Here is a 27960-nt window from a genome sequence, read left to right on the forward strand (position 1 = left end):
TCTACAAATCCAGACTATCATGGTCCTTCCTGTTGTATCCACTTACATTCAAATGTCCTTCTATTTGTAGATTTGTGTGAGTTATTTGGCTGGTCTACACCAAGTGGTCTACAGGCCCAACAATTTATAGACACACACAGCTTTCACAGATCTATTGCTTTTTTCCTGCCTTGCAAAGATTCATGCTCATTTTTCTGTATGAGACATATTTAAATGGGAAAATAAAAATGACACATTAATCCTTTCCTTCCTTTGCCTCCCAGATGAGCAAAACTCTTGGAGTAAACTCAAGCTTGCTTCTTAATTTATGGAGAAATGCAGAAGTCTAAATCAATCTCTGAGATTAGATTACAAATTTGGAGTGGAAAAACTTCAAGGAAACCAGTTCTGCAAGGTGCTGAAAGCTTCGAGTTATTGAACGCCTCAAGCTGCCATGGACACCTCTTCCTTCCCAGGACAAGACTAAAGAAAACTATTTCCCTGTGGAAAATGCCACAGGGTACAGATGGCAGCACGGGCACTGCTGCAGATGCTGGCTCAGCGCGCGGCACGCGTGGCGCGGTGCCCCGGTAAGTGCGGAGCGTTGTCCAGGAGCGCTGTGCTGAGCAGGTCTGGAAGTTCTGACTTTTGCAGGGACTGGCACTAAAGCTGCTGCACATCCAAGTGTGGGGCATCCAGCATGAGAAGTAACCCTAGCACATGGTGATGTCTCAGGAAGCAGCTGATCATGGTTGCATTTCACATTTTCAGCTTGTCCCATAGCCATTCCTGTGTAAGAGCGTTGGAGATACCTGAGCAGTGCTGGTGTGTATAAACCTGGTGATCTAACAAGAGAAATAGGCCACGGGTGCAACAAATGTTTTCCTGCCTCTTCGTGGCACAGCAGTGTGTTTCATCAGAGGAGAACAAGCTGGGAGCAATAGACATAACAGGATTAAAGTGATGGCTGCTCTGTCATTTTCCATGCTAACCTGGGTGCCTGAGAATTGCTGAAATATGGTTGAAATGCTGCTGTGATGCATCTTGTTTAAAAAAGTGATTTGTTAAAAGAAAATCCACGCCAAGTAACTGAATCTGCTCCATTAAAATAAAATGTAAACACTGGTCTCACAGTTTAACCATCACACTTTTTGATAGCCTTTAGGAACTGAAAGGCAATTCTCTCCCCACTCTGCATTATTATATAACCTCATCAGAAGATAAACAGCCTCCTTACCCCCAAACACTTTGCAATTTGCATTTAGATTGTTTGGTGCCAATGTTCAGGATAAGATACTTCCTAGCTCTGTCAAACAAAACCTGATTGTCATTTAGCAGAGTGGCAGTCAATTTATGTTTCCATTAATGCAGATCCCAGACAATTATCTGGGGAAGGGAGAGGGAAAAACCTTAACAAATTGCCCTTCTGTCTTCAAGGCTGATTTTCCAGTGGGCAGCTGTAGGGCACATTTGACATTCCCATGAGGAGGAGAAAGGGAATGCTTTTCTGCTCTTGCTGGGGAGAAAGGTGTGGGGGAAGCTCCCAGACCCCTTGGCTGTGCAGCATCACACATGAGAGCCCAGTGCCTCATGGAGGCAGCAGTGATGTGGGGCAGGGTCACCACCCCTGGGCCAGGGATGTGTCAGACTTTGACTCCCAGCCTGATTCAGTGGCACAACCAGGGATCCCAGTGGGTTTCACTGGGCATGAATCCACTCAGCAGCTGGAGATGTGCTGTCAGACAGAGTCACCTGGGCTGTGCCAGTGCCATCCCTAGGGTCCCTGGCCCTTAAGCACTCATTGTGGTCCTCCTTCACTAGGTGGGATAGCAGCGGGCATGGCCTCCTGGTGATGGGATTGCCCTCCATTCCTGCCACAGCCCACAGCTGCACTCCTGGGGCCTGTGGGGGGTTGCACACACTGACATGACTGACTGCAGTTCTGCCATGCCCTTGTGCAGATGCAGAACACAAGTATAATACACTTTCCTTCTCTGACAGTAAGTTAAAGACTCCTCCCCTCCCTCCTGTCTTAAAGACTTAATTTTTCCTCTTCCCCCTTACTTAGCTGTGCCCCCATCACTCCTGTGCTCCCCACAACGATTCCATGCATGACAGCAACCCCTCCACCAAAGGCAGCTCTCACCCCTGTTGTTTGCTGGAGTGCAGCACTGATGGCATTGACCAACCCAAGGTTTCCCCAGGCAAGGCATTTCCCCCAAGGACGCTTGCCCCTAATGAAGAAGCCAGTCCTGTCCTTTCCAGTGCCCTCTCAGAGGGGTGGGCAGGTGGCACCGGTGCAGCCCCACTCCCCAGCAGCACTCCTTGCTCGTGGGCTTTTCTGCATGCACATGTGTGTGTCACACAGGATGTCACAAAGCTCACAATCCTGTGCGCAAGACCGCTCCTGTTGCCTCTGCAAAAACACAGCATTACATCTTGGCTGGTGCAAAAGAGCCATTTGTGTTGGAAACAGCTTTCTGTGACTCCCTGGCCAAGTCAGCAGGATACTGGCTGTCTTTCCCGGGGGCTGCTGGGGTCTCCTTAGGGAGCAGAGACCCAAGTAGAGGTAGGCTCACCTGCAACTGAGCCATACTGTAAGCGTGGGGGGCTCACACAGGCTGTCTGGCACGTGCTGCAAGGGGACCACCTTGGTATGAGCCCTTTGGTGTTCTGGCTCATGGCCTCTTTGTGGCACTGTGGGGCAGGTGGTGCTGCTTGGTGACTGAGAAATATCAAGTGCTTCTCTGAAGGGAGGGTAGACAACCATGCCCCAGTAATTGGAAATACATCTGTGACCCCTTAGAAAGTTATTTTTGCTACATGAAAGGCTGGGGCGTGAAAACAGGGCCTTCTCCAGACTGTAGCACCTCTTGGCTTTCCTTCCAGTACAGCTCATTTATTTGGTTTGGCACCAACTAACCAATCTGTGTAGCTGCCAGGTTCACCATGTATGAGGAGCTGCTGATGTCAGGAAGAGCTTTTGGCTGCAGGAAAGCCCTGCAGATGTTGTCCAGGTGGTTCTGCTCTCCGTAAGCATTTAGGAACAGTCAAACCATGTAACAATTTTAGAATGATTATTTTTCTTTCAAAACGACATAAATTTCTATCAGGCACTGCAGCAGAAGCACAGGGTGACATGCAGTATGAAGGCTGGGTGAGGTGTGTGGTATGTGCTGGCAGCAGGGGACAGAGGAATGCCAGAGGAACAGGACCTGGCAAAGCGTGGAGAGGACTGGCACGTCAGACCAGCTTGGAAGTAGCTGGCAGGCTCCTCTGTGCAGCGTTTTGCACCACACACTGCTTGTCAGACAGCCAGCAAGGCCTAGCAGAGGGAGAGGTATTGCCTGCCCATATTTAAATTCTAGTGATTCCCACATTTCAGAATTTTGACTCGCGATCCAGCTGGGGCAAAAAGACTCATGTCACCTCCCATGCAGATAACCTGGTGAGTTAGCTGTGCCTCGCTCATCCCTGCCCTGTGTGCTTCCTAACTGTGCAAAGAACCACCACCTGTGGGTGCCTCTTCCAGAGGCGTCTCCCAGCCAAATCAAGGCAAACACATCCAGACCCACTCATGGACTCATGTTCCCCTTCCAGAAGATCTGCACTGTGCTGCTGAATGGGAATCTCAGGCCTTGTTCAAAATGGGCTTACACCCCTCACCCGAGTCAAGGGGCATTCAGTTGCCCAGGGTACAACCTGCTCCTTCCCTCTCTTCCAGTTCCTTGGCTGTACATTGCCTAGAGGACACTGCTTACACCATGTCCAAGCCTATCCAGGGCAGGAGGAAAGGGGTCTTCCTCTGCCTACAAACCTGCTCAACCCACCAGGTGACCTCAGAGCACCATTAACACTTTTAAAGGCTGCTCTTTTCCTTGTCAATTTTTTGCTTCCACATCCCCTCCTAGCCTCTCTGCCACAGCCTTACCTGTGCCATCTTGCTGTCTCTTCCTGGCCTGTACACACTCTCTTTCTCTGGACCTACACACCTCTTCTCCACAGGTAAGCTGTTAACTTCTCAAGATTTTGAAGAAATCCCAGATGTGCCAAAAGAAGAACTACAGATTCTGAATCCTGTTCAGGCATCTCTTACTCCTAACAGGTTTTTATTTATGTGGGAATTACTACAGGGTTTGCAATGAGTCTTCCCTATTTTCTTTAAAAACCTCAGAGTCACTTACACTGCTTGTTCACCATGTTGTCTAATAGAGAGAGAAACTTCAGTAAAGTTGCCTTAATACTTATTTTATTTAAAGAATCAGAAACACAGTCATCGTAGTTCATTTGTACTCATATCTGCCAACATTTCCTAAACCACGTTAACATTCATGTATAACAAAAACATTTTCTGAGCTGTGCAAAGTTCAAAGGAATTGTTCAATTACTTGAACCCATTTCTAGAAGAACAAACCTGGCATTTTACAAACTGAGGCCACCAGAAGGAATCTTTTCTTGTCCTCGCCCTGTTTTGCAGGAGATGGAGATGCCCCCTCCTCCCTCTTTTCCTGGCGTGACAGGTAAAAATTAGACCACAGTATGAGTCAAACTTCTCTCAGTCCAGGACTTTCTGAATGGCACTGGGTCATGTTTTTGTATCACTGGGCTGTATTAAGTTCACCTTAATACTTGTGCTCCTGGCATGGAAGTGATTTGTCCAAGAAGATTACTCACTAACCTGAACTGTGATAAGCAATAAAGAGGGCCCAGAAACAGCTGCTATCAAAATAGAACACCTCCTCCCCCCTCCCCCCTATATTTTTCCTAGAAGAAGGTATGACTGGAAGAGTTGTCGACCATTCAAAAAACCATCATCCTCCTTGCAAAATATATTTTAAAGCACTGATTTAATGATATGACATCTGCATGTTTTCCTTGATCCTCTCACACACCAACTTTTGTCTTCTTAGAGTTAAACATAAAACGGTGGAAATCTGGAACCATTTTAGATCTGGCTAAACAGAACAGGCAGCATGCAAGCTGTCCTCCTGTTTAGTTTTTCTGACTGTAGTAAATACACCAGGGAACAGAATTTTAAGAGTGTTTTAACCACTGTAAGTTGTCAGAAAAAATCTCATCTCTGACAGATCTAACCCAGAATTTTTATTGGAATCAGTAACACACATTTTGGCATTGCTGACTGCCTAACTGTGCAGTTTACTGTTTGAGGTGCTGTGACACCAGTTCTGACCTGGACCAAATAAGTGGAACAGATATGGCTCTAATCTCAAGCAAGTCTTTCCAGAAGACGTTTCTTCAGTCTCTTATTGTTTATAAAAAGGCAATTTCCTCTGAACAGTAACTAAATTTTTAGTGACTGACTCATTACAATCTGGAATATCAACAAATGTGGCAACATCAAGTATAAAAAGAAACACCCTGAAAGTGATGCCTCCCGGTTTGAAGGTGCTATACTTGGCCATGAACTGTGTTTCTGGAATTGGTCTGTTAACATGTGACAGCAAGAAGAACTTATTTTACAGAGAACAAAGTCACAGAGCTGAACTTAAACAGGAATGCTCACTTACATGGGTTTTGATATGTACTAGTACACACGGCTTGAATGAAAACAAAACTTACACCTTCGCATATGAAATACTGGTAACGCATTGATGATGCTCACCCACAGGGCCTCTTTGTTTTAATAAGATCATCTCCAGGTTACAGCGCCTCTGACATGCTTTTAAACGCCCACCACATGTGGGCTTTGGCAAGCAGCCAGCTGCTGTCAGAGGCAAGGTATGGATACAGCTACGAAAGGCCTTTCAACACGATTCACTCCTCAAGAGCTGATGTCTTTTTAAATACTCTCAACAATTGCATTATGACTTCTTTTCTCATTCTTTTTCACACAAATTACTGGCTAAACTCACCTTACATTTATTGCACCTTTAAGTCCCTGGTAGATGGAAGCTTATATTGCCTGATACAGTTTGTATTGTAGCTTGACGACGTTAAGAAATCCAACAGTCTCCAGAACTGTACATTTCTACAGTAAGAAATCACATTTCCATAACACTAATTACTGGTGTCGCAGATCAGCTCTCATCTCCGTCATGCAACGACAGAGGAAAACTCCACGGTCCCTGCGCGTGCTAGAACCTGCAGTGTTCTTCTTATTGCCATGAAAAAGTCAATTAAAATGACTCCTCTGGGAATTACTTCCAATTCTGGAGTCATTATCACCCTCCAGACAGAACGCTGTGCTTCAGCATGGGTCTTCAGCCACTCTAAATATGTAGGAGAGAGCAAGCAAGTGTATGTTGCACAGGCAGCTCCCCCCGGTACATTTATCGGTGACCATGCAGCTTTTTCTCTTTTCCTCTATGATGCAAGAACAAGCAGTCTGATCTCAATCTTCAGGTACGTTTCTAATTTCATATGTTGAATGCAAATCTTGTTGCAGCCTCTCTGTTTAACCAAATCTTTTAACAATTAAAAAAAATAGCACCAGATGTATGAAAAAGAGGAAATGTCTGATCTAGTAGGAATATATATAAAGTAGAGCAATTCTTACAGTAAAAAGGTACGTCGTACAAAAAAGCAATGGAAAGTGATACCGAAGGACAAAAATCCATGCTGCATATAATACGGGCAGAAGACAGGCAAAAGGGATTCTGCTCAAATAACCACGGTTTAATGGTGGAGCTGTACTTCCTCCAGGACCTCCCTGGCAGCAGTGCCAGGACAAGGGGTGGTGTAGCACTCTGAGCACTTAACACCGACACGCACTGACAAACCTGCGCAGCGTATCTTTGAGGTATATAGAAAGCATGACATTAACATTTTTGACTCCTCATTCTTACTTGCACAATGATGCACTGATCTTTAGCTGGGGTTTTCTCCACCCTCCCCTCTTCTTCCCTTGGTAAAAACAAAATCCCTGTTTAAGAGCTTCCTAGCACACCTTCTTGAACTCAAATCCATCTTGCATAGGCCAGTAATAAGAACACTGCAGCTCTGACAAATAAGTTACAGCAATATAACAGCTTTCCTCTTAATTTTTTTTAAAGATATCTTCTCTATAATTTACACAAAAGGTTAACAGCCAGAGTTTAGGTTACTACAGTCCAGATGGGCGTCCTTTCAGTCTGTGATTCCAGGTGGAAGGCACTACTTCAACATACCACTGTATGCACTGCACACGGTCTCAGGAGCACAGCAGGGCACTGTGTCTCCAGAGCTGCAGACTGAAGGGCCTGGGGGAAGTCTTTGGAAATAAAAATGGCAGTGGTTATCAGTCCAGTTTCTCTTTGCTGTCTCTTCTTGTGCTATGCAGTTTCCCCTGAAAGCTCCTCAGTTGAGAGAGCGGCGATTTGTCCTCAGAAGCTCTCGACAAAGCTCCCGGGGAAGAGGCCCGTCCTGCCGTTCCTCTGCAACGTCCCTTTGTACCAGCCGTCCTCCCGTTTCTTGTGCACAAACACAATGTCACCTTCCTTCAGTTCGATCTCCGCCTCGCTCTGCGGTGGGTATGGGACCACAACGCGGTACCTTTGGAGAAAAAAATGCACAAAGACTTGATTAATCTGCACTTGATGGGAGCAGCTGGGCACCAGTACCAGAGATCTTGGGGAAAAAACTTTTGGAAATATCAGCAAGTTACATTTTCACACACTAGTTGTATGCAATGCAATTTTCGACTAAAACTGAGCAAGATGGAAATTTCTGGCCAGCTTGGCTGGACAACTGACCAGGACGTACACTGGAGCCAGTCCACAAAAGCGGGAATGTGTTGTCAAATGGATGGACCACTCATGGTGTCCCTGTCTCCAGCTGTGTGCTGAACCTGTGCCAGGACTTGGCTGCCTAATCCTAGTGCTGCATCTCTGCTGTTAACATGTCTTACTCAGCTCTGCATTTGCTCCATCCAAAACTCATAGCATCATAGAATGATAGAACAATTTGGGCTGGAAGGGACTTTAAAGGTCATCTAGTTCAACCCCTCTGCCAGAGGCAGGGACATTTTCAACTCAAGCAGGTTGCTCAGAGCCCATGTCAACTGCATAAATCAGCTTGGCGTCATCTGCAAACCTCCTCAGGGTGCCCTCAATCCCACCTTCTCTGTTACTGATGAAGATATTGAACAGCACTGGTCCCAGTGTGGACCCCTGAGGGACACCACTCATCACCACTGTCCATTAAAACATTAAGCCATTGACCACAACCCTCCAGATGTGACCGTCCAACCAATTCCTGAGCCACCAAACAGTCCCCCCATGAAATCCATCCTTCTCTAGTTTAGAGAGACATGTTGTGAGGGACCATGTCAAAGACCTTACAGAAGTCCAGATATATGATACGTTCTCTTCCCTTGTCCACTGATGATGAAAAATGGGGTTTGCAATGCCCCCACTGCCTGTGACACCAGCAGATGTTAGCTAAAGCAGTTCACATTTTTCTTCCTGTAATGTTTCTTGAGAATGTACTTTGGGTGCCTCAAACCTGGAAGGAAAACTAAAATGGAGAGGTATCAAGTGACTTTCAAAGCACTCTCCAAACCAACAGGGAGCCCCAGTCTTGAACCATTCAGAGCTCTCTCTGGGAACTTCGTTTTCAAGTGTCACTTCATTTCAATGAAGTAATGATGTGTCTGAGCCTGATACAGCTATTCTGCACTCAGAGCTTATCAGCAGGCGTCTTTCTGAGAGCACAGACCAGGCCATTTTATATCAATGCACTTGTGTGCAGAGCAGGGAATATTTATCTACTGCACAGTTGTTTTTTTTTTCCTTCAGCACTTCTGCAGTCATCTGGCATTTGGTTAACAGTCAATAACTGTCTTACTAATTGCAAAGTAATGAATATAGTAAGATAGTTAAAAGTTGCCAATTGATTACCTAAAGCCCATCTCGTGAGAATTAATATCTTTGCAACTGCTGCCTGGCCACCAATGCCTGAGTCCTGTTTGTAACAAGATGAGTACTTAATTAAGATAATATACTGTCCCTGAGGACTTTAACATGCCCTGGAGGCTGTGGACAGTGCCCCAAGGCCATCCCCAATGAGACAGTACCAAAGCAAGGCGCTCTCCAGTGGCAGTCACCCACTTTCTTTTGCAGACTTTGCTCAGGTGACTTCCACTTTGGCATGACACAAGAAATACCAGCTTTGACTCTGTCTGGACATCTCCACAGCCAAACAACCTATTAAACTCCATTTGGAGCAGGGCTTCTGTCTTAATACCTGATTATGGCTTTTTTATCTTGACAGAGCAACACAGTCGTGGAAATTGTACGTGTTCAAGTGCCATCAAAATTTGCCGATCCTCTCTGTACCTTGGTTAATAAATCTAGTTGTCACTTCCTTCCTCTGTGGAAAAGCAAATAACAGGGGTTGAAACGTGTGCAGGAAAATGGTCTATCAAGCTATCATCTGTGGAACTGCTACACTTATAATATGAAGCTTTGCCAATTACACTCATTATGCAAATGAATGCACACATTATTTCAAACACTCTGCTGCAGTGTTGATTAATTAAATTATCAGAGTGGAACAATTTCAGCTAAGATGATGCCAGGTTTCAGATCTCACTACTCTTACGCACAATCACAGCACATCGGAGCTCTGCATCAGGAACTCAGGAGGCCTTGAGAAAGAAAAAAAGTGGGACCTCAACATTAGTTGAGTGCTATGGAGGTACTCACAGACCATTCTGGCAAGTCAGGAAACAGAAACTCAGAAGAAGGTGGTGTCTTGGGCAGGGTCACTCTGAAGACCCAGATGGTCTGATGTTATACCAAAGGTACAGAGACATCCTTTTAAAGCAAAACTACGTCCTCAGAGTGATGAGCTACTAGTCCCTAATGGTTCACGTGAGGAGGCAGGTGACCACACTCAACAGGAATGCACCCATTGTCATAAAAAGGGTTCTAAACAGCATCTTCTTAGCAACTTAGAGAAATAAATCTCTCACTGCATTATAAAATGAGGTACTTTTTCCCATTTGGGAGACCCTAAATGCTATGGTTAAATTTAATTGACTACAGTACCTCACAATATAGTACCAAAGATGTTTTTGATGGAATAACAATACTAGCTAGGGAAAGACCTTGCAAATCAGTTAAGAACTCTTCTGTGAGAGATGGAAAAGATGCGATGCCTTTTCCCACGAGAGGTTTGAAGCAGAGCCTGGGAAAGGCAGCCCGGTGGGGGCTGCAGGGGCAGCATCCCGGCACTGCGCGGGCACAGGGACCTGTGCCGCCCTTCCACACCTCCAGGTGGCACCTCAGCCCCGCTTATCCTCTGGAACGGAATTGCAAGGACAGCTATTAGACATAATTTTTTTGGCAGAAAAGGTCTCTTCTCCCAGACATCCTCCCTCACTCCCAAAAAGGCAGTCCCGGATACTTCTATTTATATCTCCCCTTTTTATTTCCCCTTTTGTCCTTTGAGAAGATGCTATAAAATTGTAGGTTTTCCTATACCACACTGTCGCTCGGCATTTTAGATGGATCTCAGTGTTCTAAATTTTTTCTGTGTCACATTCCACCTCTAAATTACCAACTTTCAAAAATGCTAATTATGGACAACAATTATGATGACAAATGTGGCAACCACCTCTGACTACAATTAACAATTTTTGGTATACACAATTTCTGTTGTAAATTGTGTAAATCTGTCTTATATAGTTACAATTCTGCCAAATGTTAATAATTTTGGCCCAAATTCTCCACAGCAGTTGTCTGTATCAGGCAACATGCAGCCCAATGGCCTCATCATTTCCAAGAATAATACGAGGAGTTTTGCAGCACCAGCAGGACCCATATGGGCACTTCCACAAACTGCTCTCAGGTCCTGTATTTGGAAGCAAAGACCTGTCCTGTGGTCCCACTGGTCTGTCAGGGATGGCGTTCCTTCAGAAAATCACCCACTCTCAGCCAGGTTAAAAACATTCAAACCACTCCAAAATGGCACATGTTTAGGCTTGTATGAGCACTGAAAGTAAAATCTCTGTTGATTCATGCTCTAAGCTGTCCTAGCTCTGTGGGACCGCAGAAGCTGCATTTCTCTTCCTTTCTTGGCACTGGGCCCCTCTTGTATTTTTCTCTTAGGGGACAGACTTGATGTTGGACATCCTCACTGCTGGCTGCTGTGGCATCCTTGGATTGGGCACTTCATCCCTGGAGGCTATTGTCCAGTATGGACAGGCAGTGGCCTGGGAACGGTCCTTGGTGCACAAGAGATAATACATGAGGAGAGGCTGCAAGTAGTATCAGCAAGGACTGGGGATGGGTTTTGCCTGGGCAGGGAAACCCCTGGAGATGAAGACAGGGGTAAAGCAAGGGATGAGGTGGAGGAAGAGGGAGGCTGATGGGAGAAAAACTGGGAGCAGAGGAAGAAGCATGACTGTGATGAAAACTGGAAGCCCTGATAGAAGGTGTGGGTATGGCTGCTGAGGGGGGAAGCTCTGCTGAGCTGAGTCTTGGAGAGCAACAAGCCTTGGTGGGAGGGAGCCTGGGGCAGGGACATGGCATCCCAAGAAGCAGGAGACTGCATCAATGGAGGCTGGCACTGGAGCTGAGGGTGAGATGGGCACCCTGGTAGCAGTTACCTCACTGAGCTGGGAATAGGTCTATCCTCTGCTGTCAGCAAAGACCTTGCCATCCCCCTGTCCCCTGTCTTCATAGCACTTGTTTTCACAGCCAAAAGAAACACCTCTCCCACCCAGCCCTCCCTTTGCTACTCCTACTGAAATCTGGAAGGTGCAAATAAGACTCCTAACCTCAAACAGATGTCACATGATGGAAGTTATGGCTTTGTTTCTTTTAAAGAAGCAAAATGATTAAAAATATTATGTGTGTTGATACATAAAGACATCTACAACCTTAAAAGAACACGAGTGTTTCACACCCATGTATCTGAGAGGAAGAAAAAGGCAAATAAAATTGTCCATGACTTTGTTTTTGCTGCCTTGCAATATAATCTTTCATTGTAAGATTGCATACTATTTTTCCGTTAGGATGCCTGCTTCATTTAGTGCACAAGATGCTGCTCTGGATGTGAGTCAAGGCTCTGACATGGGAGTCATCCCACCTTTTGCAGAGGTTGGAATATCTCTAGCAAGTGACCATGATGAAGTGCACTGAGTGGTGCAGATGTGGGGAAAGTGGCTTCTCTGACTCCTTCAGCTGTAAAGCCTCGTGCCACACTTTCCACAGAGAGAGACTCATCTCATGCACACTGGCTGTGTAGGAGTCCTGTCTGGTCTGAATGACTCATACAGGCCCTCTGCCAGCATGCAGGCAAGCACTGAACAGTATTGATCAGAACTGATCAGTAATAAATGGCTGAACTCAGCCATGGACACTCTAAAACAACCCTAAAATACTCATTGAGTAAATATGTGTATCCAGGACACTGATGGAACAAGAGCAACTTAAGAAAATGTGCAATGAGGCAAATTAGGTCTGTGCGGCTAACCTCCAGTCTGATCCCATTTAGTGTGCTTGAATTTGGATGCTTAATGCAAGTTCCTGTTTCTCAAAGTATCATGCACTAAGGACAGGTTGCATGAATGCAGTCCTGTGACTCAAACAGGTCTCTTATACATTAGGGATACACAGTTAGTTTTGTAGGCAATGGATAATCAGTGCAAATGAAGCATCTAGCCCAGTTAACCACTGCTCTTGTTTACCAGAGGAGCTATGTTTTTTTATCCTTTCACTGGCAAACTGCAGAGACCTGCAAGGCAGCTCTGCAGACTACAAGCCAAAACCTGCTCCTCCAAAGTATGGTGACTGAATCAGTAGCCTTAGAAGAAAAAGTCTCAGTTGGGTCTTTTACCTTTCTGCTGGAAATAACTCAGGATTCAATTTCTGAGATCGTTGATGGTTCGTTCCCAGTCCTAAGGCAAGTATCCCTACTCAGAGAAGCACTTAACCATGTGAATACATGTCACTGTTCAGTCAGAAATTACTCCTTGGGTCATTTCTCTAGTATCACTTTCCAGGAATTAAAAGAACCATTCTTCTGCTTTCCTTTTTGGCAAAGAAGACATATGAGCACAGCAAAATTGAAGTCAATGGGTGTTAAGCACATGCTTGAATGCTTCCTTGAATTGGGAACTCAATTTCTAATGTGGCAGTGATTTGTGGAAAGATACATAGAAACATGGAGGGATCTATTTTAAAGGTCAAACTTTCTGCTCCCATCTTATTGTGCAGCATGTTGTGGCTATAACTTGGTTGAAGGCTGCAGGAAAACCATAGAAAAGCAGCACAGATATGCCAGTCGTGACAATAAGTCTGGCCACAGCTGCTTTATCACAATATAACACAGCAGAGTTAGTGCCAGTTACTATAAAAGAGTCAACAATGCGTGACATGTTTTACTCAGGTTGGCCTCTGGGAACAGTGCCAGACAGCGAGGAGAACATGACTCACGCACACACTCAACTCTCCTGTTTTGCTTAATGTACAGTCACATTTTCTTGAAGGGGGTGGCAAGGGAAGTATTTTGTTTTGGTGCTGCCAGGCACACAGCACACCCCTCCTGTGAGCTGACAGCACTGGTGGGATGTGGGCAAGGCTCTGGCACAGTGCCTGCCTCACCAGAGTGTTTCCCTGTACCGGTCCTGTTCCTCGCACCAGCAGAAACTGGATGGAGCAGTAGGTGGAAAAGAGTGTGTGGGGCACATACAGCCTGATGGGGTATTCACTTGGCAGTCAATCACTGCCACATGAAGTGACAAGGGCACCACCTGGGAAATTTCTCTGCTCTGCTGCTTAGATTGCTTGGATGCTTTATGGCAGAGAGCATGTGAAGGAATGTGGTTTTATAAACTGGTAGTGGAAACTACACCCAGAAGGCAGAGATGGGCTCTGACTACCCCAGCAAACCAGACAAATATGAAAGCTAAATGACAGGAGAGCTAGGAGCAATTTTCTTCCTAATCCAGTCATCCACAGCCACGCTTTGGAATATCAAAAAGAAGAAGAAGAAAATTGTTTTCCTCTCTATGTACAAAATAAAAAAAATAAGACTGAGAGTATAAACATTTACAGCATCTCCAAGAGGGTGAAGCTTGCTTCATCTTTCTGTCTACCTGGCTGCAACTCCCAGAAAGGTCTGCACTGTCAGGCAGCAGAATAGGCAATTCATCCCTTAAATAGTGAGTGAGCTGCAAGCAATCAGAGCCCTTTAATGCACCTCTTGGTGCACTGGGTTTGATCAGTAACCTGGATGTGGCGAGTGCTGGAGCTGCAAGCCAACCTCTATAGAAAAAGTAGCAGTGCTCTGCTGCCTGCATGAGCCTCATTTTGAATGCCGTAAATATTAAGGAATGTGCTACTTCTTCCAACCTTTCAGTGCTCTGTTTCTGTGTGCACAGATGGGCGTTGGGAGACAGAAAGCCAAGTACAGCTAAGTGTACTGAAATGCTTTGCAGCTTTTTAAAATTTCTTCCAGCATCTGAATCTGTTTATCTAACCTTTTTTTCCCTCTCCTCCCTTTTCTTTCTCAGAGAATTGCTCCTACTGTGCGGATGAAATGCACCAAAATGCAAACAAGCAAAATATGGAGCTGAGTGACGTTTAATGCAAGTTGCTCCACTGCCAGATGTGAAAAGAACAAGTGGTTTGAAAATCATAATTTGTTTTAAAAAAAATATAATTTGGTACTTCTGAGAAATTTGATGATTTAATGAGCACAGATGGATGTGGGATGAATTTCTAGCAGACAAGTGTTTAATGTATCTGCTCAGATTATTCCAGGACTAAGCATTATTCTTCCTAGTGCATGAAGGTAATTAATATTTCCCATTATGGACATGAAAAAACCCATATGATCAGTTAAGGAATGCAGATACACCAATGATATGGAAGTTAATTCATAAATCAATTAAAGAATCTTGCCTGCTGTGTATAATTATGGTTACTTCAATTATAGCTTATTTTCAGATTTAAGACTCGGAAATCAAAATACGTAAAATCAGAGTAAGTTCCTTATCACCATATACTGCAGCTGGAAGCATTTACTCAGTTAAAGCACTCTAAATCTATTTGCTCCCAATTCTAGCACAGCTAAGAGAATGCAGGTAGCCTTTGTCTCTCTGGTTCAATTCTGCCACTTAAAATAGTTATCAATTAAATGTTTCTGTACCTGGACCACTCTGAGGTGGACTGAGCGATCTGTAGGGTATGGGACTATCCCTGGCATATTAAATAATGTGTCTGGAGATCTCTAACGTAAAGCTTTGAGAACAGCAGCTCTGGAGACATCAGGGACTGTACTCCCCAGCTTCTCTTCATGGTTACATTTAACTAAAGGTGCAGCAGCCCACTGATTTAGTTACATTCGTGCTAAACCTGGTTTATATTGATTTAACTTCTCTTATAGCATTAATCTGAACTGATGTAGACCAAATTAAGTGTGCCTAAATAGGGATTGGTTTTTCACTCCTTTTACTAAATTACTTTTTCATGGATTTTAAGGACAAGAGACTACTGTGATAGTCTGTTCTCACTGCCTTCATTGCAATGCTGAAGGACTTGACTGTATTTATTTCTGCTTCAAGTCTAACAGCTGTACCTGAACAAAAGCATCTCTTTCAGAAAAAATGCCAAATCTAGTGTAAAAATATTCCCACGTCTGCCCTGACTGCAGTCTCTTACAGACTGTTATGTTACCATGCCATCCCTACACTCTTTACCAAGTGTACCACTCTGTACCAAGCCAGAGCTCCCCGTGTCTCTCATTGCAAGTATATATTTTTAAATCTTCAGTTTTTCTTATGATACTTCTCTGAGTCCACTTCACTTTTCATCAGATTTTCCTCTTCTGAAATATACTGTTACTCTGTGTTCACCTGAGCAGGAGCTGAATTAGCTCTGTACCAACAGATCAGCCCTACCTATCACCCACCTCCCACTTCAGTCCTCATTCTGCAACAGCAAAGGTTTTATGTTGACAGTTCGTGTTCAGGACCTCACTCTTGTTGGGCTGCACTACATCCATTAATAACCATGTTCTAGTGATTTCTGATGTAGAGTTAGATTTGATGCCAGTGACTCAATTTTCAATCCACTTAGTATCTGCTGGGTTGGTTGTGTACAGTTTACTCAGCAAGAAGTTTTATGGTAACAAACCAGTTGCCTTAGAAAAGTTTTTCATGGTGTCACTGTCACCTTCTCAACCAAATTCCAATTTGTAAAATACTGCATAAGGTATGGATGGTCCTGTAATGTCCCTTATTATGCATCATCTGCTTCATGATCCTAACAGGATTCAGGGTCAGGTGCCTTGCCCAGTCCATTCCCTTCAGCCTTTTCCATACACTCCAACAAAATTAGTTTCTTTCCAATTTCTGTAATTTTAATGTTATTTCAAAATTGTTTTAATACCAATTCAAGAGTGTTCCCTGAACAGCTTTCTGAAAATTCTTCAATGCTTTTGTAAAAAACATGCTTTCCTCAACCACCTTTTGAGTGGAAAGCATTTCAATAGCACTGTAGCTGTGAATTATCTATTACTTTTCCAGTCCTCAAGCTGCAGTCTTATAGAAAACATTTACCTGAAGCCAGTGTCACTCTGCACATGGAGACCTATCTCTTTTCTGCAACCCCCTAGCTCCTTTCTGGTCAGTTATCTCTCTCTCCACCTGCTTTTGTATTTTGGTATTCCTATTCTGGTTTTTTTTCTCCCGTTTGTGAAGTCATTTACTCTGAGGTACCAAGGTGGAAAGCAGGCTGCTGAAATGAACTCCAGAATCACTGGTACATCCCTGTCTAGAAACAAGCTACATTTTTGGTAACAGGTCACTGAAGATGGCCATATCTGTAAGTATTCTAAACAAGAAGAATTTGAAACAGTCTTTGGCACTCAGAATGGGACATGTCCGGATGGGACATAGTATGTCAAGTCCTTAAGTTAAAATACTGGAATCTCATTTAAAATGTGGCATTTGCCAACAGCATTTACACCATTTGGGCTGAGAAAGCACTGCTGTCCTCCACATTTAGACGAGGGCTGTGGAGTGTCACGGACAGGTGCTCTTAAACACTTCTTTAAACCTGCACAGTGTACCAAATGATTTTCAATGGGCAGATGCATGTAAGCCGTCTTCCTAAAAGACAGCTGAACCTCGTACAGTCAATCCACAGAACACCAGAACTGCAACAACTCTTGACCAAGTAAAACTTCCATCCCTCCTCCAATTGCTCCCTGTGGATGCAGGCAACCTTGGGAGAAGCACAACTTACCTTTCCCGGGGCAAAGGCTTGGGCTCTGGCCGAATAGCTGCCATGGAAGAGAGGGGTGGCCTGACAGGTGAAGGGATGGAAAAATTCAAATCCAAGGAGCCTGTTTTCCTGTGCAGAGGCTCCAGCCCCATGGCTCCTTGCATTTCACTCTCAATAGGGCATGAACCAGCTCTGCCGTGACTGGAGAGGGAGGACAGCTCAGGCCCCACTGCCCCCTGCAGAACTCCTTCAATGGCAGTCTGGGGGTCGTGTGTGGGGGACACAGATGGTGGGGAGCGTGACTTCTTTTTTGTTGATGCTCCTGCTAGAAGTTTCAACAACCCACTCTTCTTCTCCTTCTGCAAAGGAACCAAACAAAACATGAGCAGTGAGCAGACATACCAACTCCCTTTGCTTTTGTTTAGGAAAACCTCAGTGTGTGAGGCAGGAAACCTCTCAAAACTGCCATAAAAGTGGATCCACGCAGAACTTGAACTTTCTGTAATAAAGATCCTATGAAAATCCCTCCCCATTGAAAAGGGCTTCAAGTAACTCAATAGAGTAAGGACCAAACATACTGCAAAGGTTATTCCATTTTCAAATCTATCCAGGCAGTGATCATGTGCCTTTTGAAAGGAAGTACAACTACACTGGTACAGCAAAAATACAAATTTCCCATGCAGAGAAGACAGCAAGCAGAGTGCTGCCCTCTGTCTTCAAGGAGAATCTTGTCCCTCAATAGAGATAGATCCCACAAGTAAGAAATCAGGACCCATGGCTAAAAACTCTGCTGGGAAGCACAATGGGCTGAGGAGAGATTTAGGATCCCAGCTCACTGCAAGAGAAGCATTCATCATTACTGCCTCTTTTACAATCTGATGCAGATTTACAGTAAGGAGAATGGAGGCATGAGAATCTGGTTCAACAGCTCTTTCCAGAACATGCTTCCCTGCACATCCTGCAACACACAGCAATAACTATTCGTGTCTCCCTCCCAGAAGTGGGTCACTTCCCCTCATGTGTTAAGGTAGAGGTATCACCTTGATGTTTGAAGATAGACCACAAAATTCACAATTGGCAATTGCAGTGGCAGTGCATGGGAGGTTTTAAAGTTCTACAAGGGTTTCTGACACAGAGAAATGAAAAGATGATAAGAGCACCCTTTCAATTAATGGGGAAAAAAAAAGTTTAGCCTGCATTCCTGAGGAAACATATCTGACCTTCTGGATTTTATAACAGCGCGAGAAATCCTGCTGCACATTTACCTCAAGCACACACAAATACCATGTCCTTCATCTTGAAAGATTTTTGGCTAGAGGTCTGTATGCAGAAACTGGACATCCTCTGCTACATATTCCATAATGCTAGGTTAGAGTTGCAACCAACAATGCTGTGCAGTAAATTTTTCCATTTTTGAAAAATGATACATGAAGTTTTGAAAAGGTCTATTAGATTTCTTCCTCTTTTTTCAGAAGTGCAACCCATTATCAAAACTATCTTCAGAGGCTCAGGGCTGTGAAGTTTAGCTGTATTTGATAATTTGTTCAATAATAGGATCCCAGGGGATAAAATCAAACCCAGAAACAGCAAGACTTATGGAACAGAAATTCTCTCTATATATTCAAGTAGAAACACTTGCTGGAAATACGAGGCAGCAATTTATTTATTCTCTGTAGACAAAATGTCCCATGCAAGGTTTAAAATTATGCTCTTTTATATTCTGACTGCTTTAGTATTTTCTCAAAGCAGCTTTAAAGAATAGAAAAGCTACAATAAAATAAATACAAGCTTTTAGAAGATGCTTGGATTTACTACAGTAAATTTACTTGGAGTATCTGGTATCTCTGCTTCCAAAGTTCTTGCTTGCACTCTTTAACCGTCATGGACTGGTAAGAAAACAGAAATACCTTAGATGTCAAAATACAGAAGAGATAAAGCACGGTTGTTGTCAGAGAGCCAAAATCCACTGAGTTTTGAAGAGCAGAGTCTGAACTGTGTATCCAGATCCTGGTCTCCTGCATACCACTGGTTGTCTTAAAAGAATGTTTTGCACTTACAGGATGAAAGGATCCATCCTGTCAAGATGTTCACCCAGGCAGAATCCATGGAAGCTAAGGAAGGCTGGCCATATGGCACCACCAGGCCAAAAAAATGAAATCAATTCTTCTGCAAACAATAGAAAAGCGGACAAAATGTCCCTGATAAATATCTTCTTTCCCTGATGGGAAGGGACTGTATGGAAAGTGGGCATTCTGGAATTCACCTGAAACACCAGAAAAAAATGATTCAATTTTTCTCACGCTGTCTAATTAAAAAATACTGTTGCTGTGATCATAATATAAAATTTTAAAACTCTTCATGAAGTTGCAAAACTCTTCCTGTGGCACACTGAAACAATAGCTCTAATGATCCCAGCATCCTGTGTCAATAAGCATTTGAAGGTGTCCAAAGGTCAGTGGCAGAATACAATAGCCATTGTGGGGCTCTGGAGAAATGGCTATTGTGCAGCAGTGAGCACTTTGAGCCTCTCTAATTGGCAGTCTTGCAAATGCAAAGTAACTATGTGAACTAAAGCCCTGTATAACGAACAATTAATATTCCTGTGTGGTAGCAGCTTCTCTAATTTTTGCTTCTAATTTAAATACCTTGGCAAATTTTCATTAGAAAAACCTTGCACAACTGAAACCATTTAAGGCACAGAAGCAAAAATATTTGGAATGAAGGAGGTGCATATACTCATACCCATCTACACATTAAGAAGCAGATGAGTCTGATAGTTATTCAGTTTTGTTTACAAGAACAGCTTCCTTGTTAGCCCTGGCATAAATTTCTACTCTTAAGCTACTGTTCCTTAGAAAACAGAAAGCTATAATGACCTTGCTGATCTATCCTTTGTTCTACTTTAATAAAAGGAAAAATAAAGAATTGAGTTTTAGCCCCTGCTGAGCATTTTAGTAAACTTTTGAAACTAAGATCTGTGGTCTTGGAAGAGAGAAGATGACTTAATTCAATTGCTAAGCCTAGTCAAAACCTGAGCAGTACCATCCTTCAAGCTGTGGCCTTGGGCAAGGTATTTAGAGGTGACCTGATACCAACCACTTTGTGTGCATGGAGATTAGACAGTATGTCCAGCTCTTCCTCCCTTTGAGTCTGGCTCTCAGCCTTTTGGTATCACATGGCCAGATCCTCTGCTGATGCTGCTCAGAGCATTTCAAGCAAAAGAAGGACTGTCAGGAACTGATAATTTACTGTGATATCTCTCATGAGAAACAGATTGGGTCTGAACCTTCTGTGATCAGCAGTTCAACCTAAACCACTACCTGCCTCCCTCTTATCTGTAAAAAGGGACTAAGCCGAAACTCCTCCTTGTGCTGTGGGAATTCGTTAATGATTCTTGTGTTACAAAGCTTTCTTTGGGAGCAACCAGCTCTTTTCCATGGCTTTAATATTAAAAAAAAAAAAAAAAAAAAAGGGAATGGGATGTCAGTATGCAGTCCCACTAGTGATTTATTGCAAATGTCCAAGTATTATGAATTCATTTAATATTTAGCTTAATAGCAGCCATCCTTCATAAGTAATTAATATTTATATGTCTATTCAAGACAGTCCTTCAGCAGTTTCACTGTATATCAATGAAGCATGAATGGGCATAAATGCCGTAAAGAAATCTACACTGATTGGTTACAAACTGTCACTTTTCAAAACAGATAAGAAGTTTACAGGGGACATATCTAATGACTTTCAGAATTTTTTTTGAACTAAAAAAGATAGTTTACTTTTTTTTTCCATTCACAGATGGTTGTTTTATTGTTTTCTAGGAAATCTGTAATCTTCTGAAACAGCTGTGTAATTATTGAGTTTTCTTTGTCTAGTAGCTACATTTCCAATTGACTGCAAACTGTGTTTGACATCCCTGTCCCCTGAATCTGCCAAGGTCAGACCTTCACATCTGTGTTGATGGATGGATTCACAGTGTGGACAGCACTTCTCCCATCTCCTGGTTACTGCCCGCATGTTTATATGAATTTAAATCATCACCTTTGTGTTGCACAGGTTATATTCTAGGCTGTTGAGAGTCAAAACTTCCAAACCATTAATTTCAAAAGGATTCAAAGGAAAGCAAAAGAACAAATTAGCCCTTACAAATAAATTTCAGGCTGTTTCTAGTTAAGAAAAAAAACCCCAAAACAGTCTAGGAACACAGACAGCATAGACAACTCAGAATTTTTTTCTCTGGCACAGCTGACAGTGGAGGCTCTGTTCCTATAGTGCAGCATGAAGGAATCTCAGAGGAAATCAGTCTCTAGCAGCACAAGGATGGGATAGGCAGCACTTCTGTGACCCTGCAGCATACCCTTAGGGAAGCCAGCACTTGGACAGGTGGAAGTTCCTCTCAATATCCCACTGTGAGAATGTTTGGAAAAGTGAATACTGTCTGAGGTTAAGAACTCATGAAGGATTAGATCAAAATTAAAGTCTGAGATATGTAAATGTTGAAATATTTTGCTTCACAGTAATTGGGGATGATTTTTCCCCTCATTAATAACTCACTTGAAGATAATAACTAGCTCTTCTTTCAGCTTCAGAGATGAGATGAGCACAGAATGCAGCTACTTCATTGATGACTGAGTGATAACTGAGTCCCTTGTCTGCAAAGCAATAATCATGCCATAATCTAAATACCAATTACATGTCCTGACTATATTAATACAGATAAATTTTTTTAAACCACCCAAATACACAGAACATTCTGGTTTAGTTTTCTTCCTCTGCAGCTTCTAATACTTAATTTTCTACCTATCCAGGTTCATTAAACAAATGAGGAAACCTTACTGCAGCTGATAGAAAAGCTGCCTCCAGTCACTGAAATGAGGTAATTTCTCATGCAACACCAGTTACATCAATAGATAAGAGAGCTAGAGGGAGAAGAGGTTTCATTGAAAAACGAAGAAAAAAGAAACAAGCACTTAAATGTTTCCCTGAGCCCTATGAGAGCTCAAATGTCCTCCCAAATCAGGAACTAATCTATCAGTCAGTACCCCCAAAATACCACTTTTATTGCTTGTTTAACTTGGTCAGTGCCGGTTTGAGTAAATGTAAGTTAGTGGCTGGAGAACAGTGCATTTTTATTCTGATTCCAACGTGGCTTCTGGTGATTGATGCTTGCATTGAAACAGTAGGTCATATTTTGAATTATGTCTGTGAGGAAAATAGCTATCTGGGCTTTTCAAATCTGTAAAATTATTTGATCTGAGATTTTGATAATCATTCTAAAAGCTCTGCCAAGACCCCCAAACCAATATAATCTCAAAGGGAAGCTTCAGGTCTGGAATATCTCTGGATATGTATTTATCATGTGCAATTTGCCACTATTTCTCATGAGGCACTGATGACATACTGAACAAGACAATGGCAATTACTTACTACACAGCTTCTTCTGATTTTAAGGAAAGACTAGTCTGGTATCAGTATGGAATAGTATGGAAATACTTTGCCAAAGATTTTTAGTTTTTAATGGAGACAGCTGCTCTTGGCCACAAGTCTATTATTATAATCTCAGTATGCGTGTTACGTGCCAAGAAACATAAAGGATTTTAGGATCATAATATCTTTAGCTTTTAAATTTCAGTGACAGTAACGTGCATACACATGTGCACAAAATATTATATTTATTTATTATTAATTTGAAGAAAGATACTATTAAAAATAGGGGAAAATAAGTAAAATGTCTTGCTAGACCTGACTGGGAATTTTAAATGTTTTGAAAACAAAACAGAATAAAAAATCAGTGTTCAGGTCCCAGTACAGCAAAGCATATAGGCACTTCATCATGTGCTTTTGTTGAACTGAGACGGATGCAAGACTCTAGAGACTATAGACAGAGATAAAGAGGGAATCTAAAAATATATTTCAATATTCAATTTAGATGGAATATTAGATCTTTCAAGCACTGGAGCAAAGTTAAAGGATAGCTCAAAGGGGAAAAAAACCAAACCAAAAACCAACTGAAGAGGAAGCAGAGATTCTCAGCTATCATTAAGCTTCCTGGAGGCTGCCGAATTCAGAAGAGGTAGAAGGTAAAAGAGACTTTAACAGGGTTAATGGTGAAGGAGGGACAGATGACCGGCTCCACTGGTACTGTAGCAGTTTTAATGCTACTTTTTCGAGGGAACAGCTCAAACATGGCACAGGGAGTGGAAAACTACTACTGCGATGAAGTAACTCAAAATTGTACAGATAAAGTGAAATGCAAGAACACCACCAAAGAAGTAATGAAACCATGGTTGTCAAGAAGTCTGTGACATTTCCACTTGCTTCCAAGCAGCCACCCTCTCCAGAACTAAGGTCAGATGGATGTGTTTTAGTCCTAACTTTAGTCTACCTCTTCCTCTGAAGCATGAGCAATCTCTTTGGTAAACAAAAGAAGGGAGTAGGCCTGATATCCTTGTACATTTGACATTCAGCTTCTTTCTTTGCTCAGCAATCCACTGGATTTCAATTATCCTACAACAAGTAAGGGAAGTTCAGCTCAAAGCACTGAAACCTCCCCTCTCTGCTCCAGTCTCCTGCCCACCACACTGCCAACATAGAGAGGCATAAAGTATATACACTTTGGGCATGCTTGGAAAGCAGAAAACTGACAGGAAATACTGACCTACAAAATCCCTTCCTGTGGAGATGGTACTTGGGAAATGGATTGGGTTTTTCCCACAGTACAGGAATTAGGGGGAACCTAAATGAGATTATCAGGCAAACAGTTGAAACTAAAAAATAGGAAGCATTTTTTCACACAACACATAATTAAATGGAGACTTCATGCACATAGTATTGTGGAAGCCAAAAGTATGAAGAGGTTCAAAGGGGATTAGACAAATTAATGGAGAACAGACCTAGCAAGGGCTATTAAAACAGTGGTATGAATCCAAATTCTGCTTCAGTAAATCCCAACAGGTAAATGAAACAGTACTTAGAGCATACACAGGGTGACTCCACCTCACTATAAAGAGATCGTAAAAACAATAACATTCTCAGAAATATTGCTATGGTAAAAAAATTAGGTATTTTGGCAAAAGCTTAGGAAACAGGACAAAACCAGGATTGAGCCTTCCCTTGTGCCCTCTCAGCTTTGGGAAATCAGTTTCTCAGAGACTTCCTCAGCTGCAAGGGTCTGAGAGAGGGCAAAAGGCAGCCATCAGGATGCAGTGTCAGCCAAGGAAGAGACACAAAGGGTTGGGAAACACAACCCCAGAGAGCTTTCACAGCCCTGCAACTGCTATTTGGATTCCTCAGCTCCATCTCTGCTGTGCAAACCACAGATCAAGGGCTGCTGCACTCACACTGCACCAAGGAGCCACAAAAGTACAGGTGACAGGGCTGAGAAGACCCTATTCCTTCCCGGATACCAGTTTGCTTCCTAACCTGACATTGCCCTGCCTCTGTGCAAGGGCTTCCTTGCAGCTACCATGGGGGTCTCCTACACTATGATACACTGTGTGTTGAGGACCTAACCTAATCTGAAGCCTAGAAATGTTACACCTTTGTTTTAATACAAATAAAGGTGCCTAAATAATTTCAGTAAATATGGTAGGCTAACTGTACTTTCTAGAGAATTGAAGCAAAACAGCTGGACAGACCATGAGCATTTTTGTAAAGCTTTAGGTTCATTTATTCAAACTAGAGGATAATCTATCACAGCTTGACTGACAGCATAAGATTCTGAAATGAGAAAAAGATGTACAAATAAACTAACTGCAAGATGAACTACTTAAAATTAATGTTTCTAAATAAGATGATTTAGACTGACTGCTTAGCTTGCTGCTCCTTGTCTCTCATAAGAAAGTGAAAACGATTTATTGGTCCTGGGAAGCACTGGGAGCAACACTCACATTTTGCAGAAAGCCAGAGCAACCTCACTCACTGAACACCTGAATGGAAGAGAATCAATGACAGAAGTCACAATGTGCTTTGACTTACTTTAGTCATACACATAGTTGGCTCTAGCTCTACCCATTCATGAGGGATAGATTTTGTTTCAGAAGCAAACAGTTAAAATTCCTTGGCCTTCCTTTGTAATCTTGTTAAATGACAGGCAAGTGACATTTACACTTTTATGGAACGCAGAAACATGAAGGTAAGTGATTTGGATTAGTGGAGGCCATCTTGTGCTTTATCCCTGATGTATCTATTCCCGCTTGGCTGATCTTGTTCTAGCAGCTGTGCCACCTTAGGCTGTAATTTCAGCACTTCCAACAAACTACATGGTATTGGGCTGGCCTGCACTTCAAGGGAAGATTGCTTGTCGAAAAATCAGGCATCATAGGAAGTATATTCTCCTCTCAAAATCAATTCCCCTTTGGAAGAAAAAAAAAAGGTCTGCCAGTGCACAGTTCAAAATTGCCAGAATTTGTGTGTATACTCATTACAGTGAAATAATTCCTTCCAAGGATTAAACAGCTCCTAAAAGATGCATTTAGCTGGAGACGGAGGAGTCAGCTGAGACTGACAGAATACATCACACTTGCATGGACTGTGGCCTAGAGGGGATCAAAGCAGAAGCTTGTGTTTTGAAAGACAGGAGCTTCCTTGCTCGTATTTCTGAAAATTATCTGGGCTTTCCACTGCTGCTGGGGCAGCCTGGACTGAGTGAGGGACCAGAATGAGAGGGGCCTGATGGTCCTCAGATGGTGTGACATTTTAGAAGCAGGTTCCTGACACCATCACCATCAGCATGAAAACTTCGCTCTCTCTGAAGGCTGACTTCCAGTTTTGGCAGCTATCACGGTATCAAATCTGAGCATTCCCCAAAAAATTTCTGATTTATTTCATGCATTAAAAACATCAGGCTTGTCCTTACTCCCTCCTACCATCATGACAGTGTACCTCAAACAAACCATGTGACACTACTAACATGCTCAAGCTGATGGTTTCTTTTCTGGGTGTAAGAGAAGCTCAGCCTCTGAGCACACAGCGGTGTGCAGGGAGTCACAGGTGCTATTTTTCCATGGGCATCACAGGATGTGGATGTGGATGTGGGATGTCTCTTGCACAGGGACAGAACTGTTGTCCTGCACATTGATGTGTGATCAATTACTGAAGTGCATAAGCTTTGCAGGCAACACAGCTGAGGTTTCTGTAACCTCCCCTGACAGCTGTGCTATAGGCATTTTCAGTCCTCCAATATTTCCAAGCAGTCCTGTGAATTACTCCTAAGACACACTAGATAGCTGAAGTAGTTTTCTCTCAAGAAGATCAATTGATCAAGTATACTCTTCAAAGAAAAGAAGAAAGAAACCCAGGATAATTTTGAAGTATTGCAAAGAAAGTGGCTGTCAGTGTCAGAGGAATGACCAGGCATGTAAATGACATTTTTTGGTAAAGCCACCAAGGAACTGTCACTTTCCAAATGCCACAACACTGGGATTGTAATTACTACAGAGCTTTGCCATAGCAAAAAGCTTGCTTTCTCAAGTCTTGGCAGCACATGTCATAAGAGCATCCTCTCTTCAGCAAAAATTAGTATTTCATCTTTTTTTCCTAGTTTCATCTTTTTTCTGCTTAAAAAAAATTGCTTAAAATACCCTATACTAAAGACAGGTCTTTAGGAATATAAAATTCCTCTTTGTTAAATTAAAGTGCAGAGCAAAAGGGATCAACAGTGAGAAACAGAGCTAGCCAAAGGGAATAACTAGGGCATAAGCAGTAAGCTTAAGAAGGGGAGCCAACAGCACTGTGACTTCTTTTTCACTTTTGTACTAACCCTGGTTTTACTATCCTGTCCCTCCATTCTACCTTTCCTTCATTTGTCTGTTTAGTCCTCTTCTTTTTCACTGCCACATGACCTGCAGATATGACCATGTAATGAAATGCAACTGAGTTACACTGATTTACCTAATTACTGCGTGTCATGTGTGCTACCCAAGCCAATGTTCTCCATTGCCTCATTCTGTCCCAGCTGTGAGACAAAACACGTCAGGCTTCAAGTGATTTGGGTAACCCAAGATGTGTGAGGATATGCTTTATGCCAGTGCTGACATTAGGGTAATATCAGTGATGCAGCCAGTGAGAAGCATCTCATATAGGCTACACACAGGCTCACATCTGTAACCTCAAGTGCTCTCTGAACACAAATTCGTTGCATGTCTGCATTGTGCTATGCAATCAGGCAGTGACATCTGGTTGGTGTTTTTGTTTGCAGCTACTGCAGAAATAATTACCAATGACAGCACATATACAGCATATTCCTCTTCATTCTGCCAGCTAGCTGACTGATGCAGAAGAGGCCAGTGTGACCCGAAATAAATGGTGAATCCTGCCAACCAACAGAAGGAAACAGTCAATTTTAACACATAACTTAAAAATGGTTCTGTGAAGATGTTGGGCAAATATATCTCACATCTGAAAAAGATGGAAACTATATAAAGACAAAATCACTACTGCACTGGAGCAGAAATGACAACTTTGTCATTCCATCTCTGAGCCTACCTACCACAGATGAAGATAAAAAACCCTTTACACAAGTCAGATAATGGTGTAAAACTGAAGGGGTTGATCGACAGACTGGCAGGCTTTCTTATTTTCATTTTAGCAAAACAGAGTGGGCAAACATTAACTTAGAATTGTCCCATACTCAGTTTGATCCTGGTTGATTGGAATGTCTCTGCCTATAAAGATAACATAATTAGTAGCCCATTAGTTAAATAATCACAACTTCAAGGTCCTGTACTATGATTACTTTGCCATATCTGACAAGCTTCCCAGAGCAGAGTAGGAAATATGATGCATATCTTGCACAGGTTTTTTCTTT

General features: G+C 42.8%; 1 protein-coding gene across 1 annotated transcript in view; it reads right to left on the reverse strand.

Annotated features, from left to right (window-relative positions):
• Positions 1 to 4218: 4218 nt before the first annotated feature.
• SH3RF3 (SH3 domain containing ring finger 3) overlaps positions 4219 to 27960 on the reverse strand; it is a 245298-nt gene continuing 221556 nt past the window's right edge. The window contains exons 9-10 of the mRNA XM_058851785.1: positions 17178 to 17515; positions 4219 to 7470 (exon numbers count right to left, since the gene is read on the reverse strand). Coding sequence (XP_058707768.1) covers positions 7302 to 7470; positions 17178 to 17515 — 507 coding nt within the window. The 3' untranslated portion in view covers positions 4219 to 7301. The remainder of the gene's footprint in view (positions 7471 to 17177; positions 17516 to 27960) is intronic.

Source organism: Poecile atricapillus, chromosome 1 (assembly GCF_030490865.1).
Source record: "Poecile atricapillus isolate bPoeAtr1 chromosome 1, bPoeAtr1.hap1, whole genome shotgun sequence".
Classification (NCBI taxonomy): Eukaryota; Metazoa; Chordata; class Aves; order Passeriformes; family Paridae; genus Poecile; species Poecile atricapillus.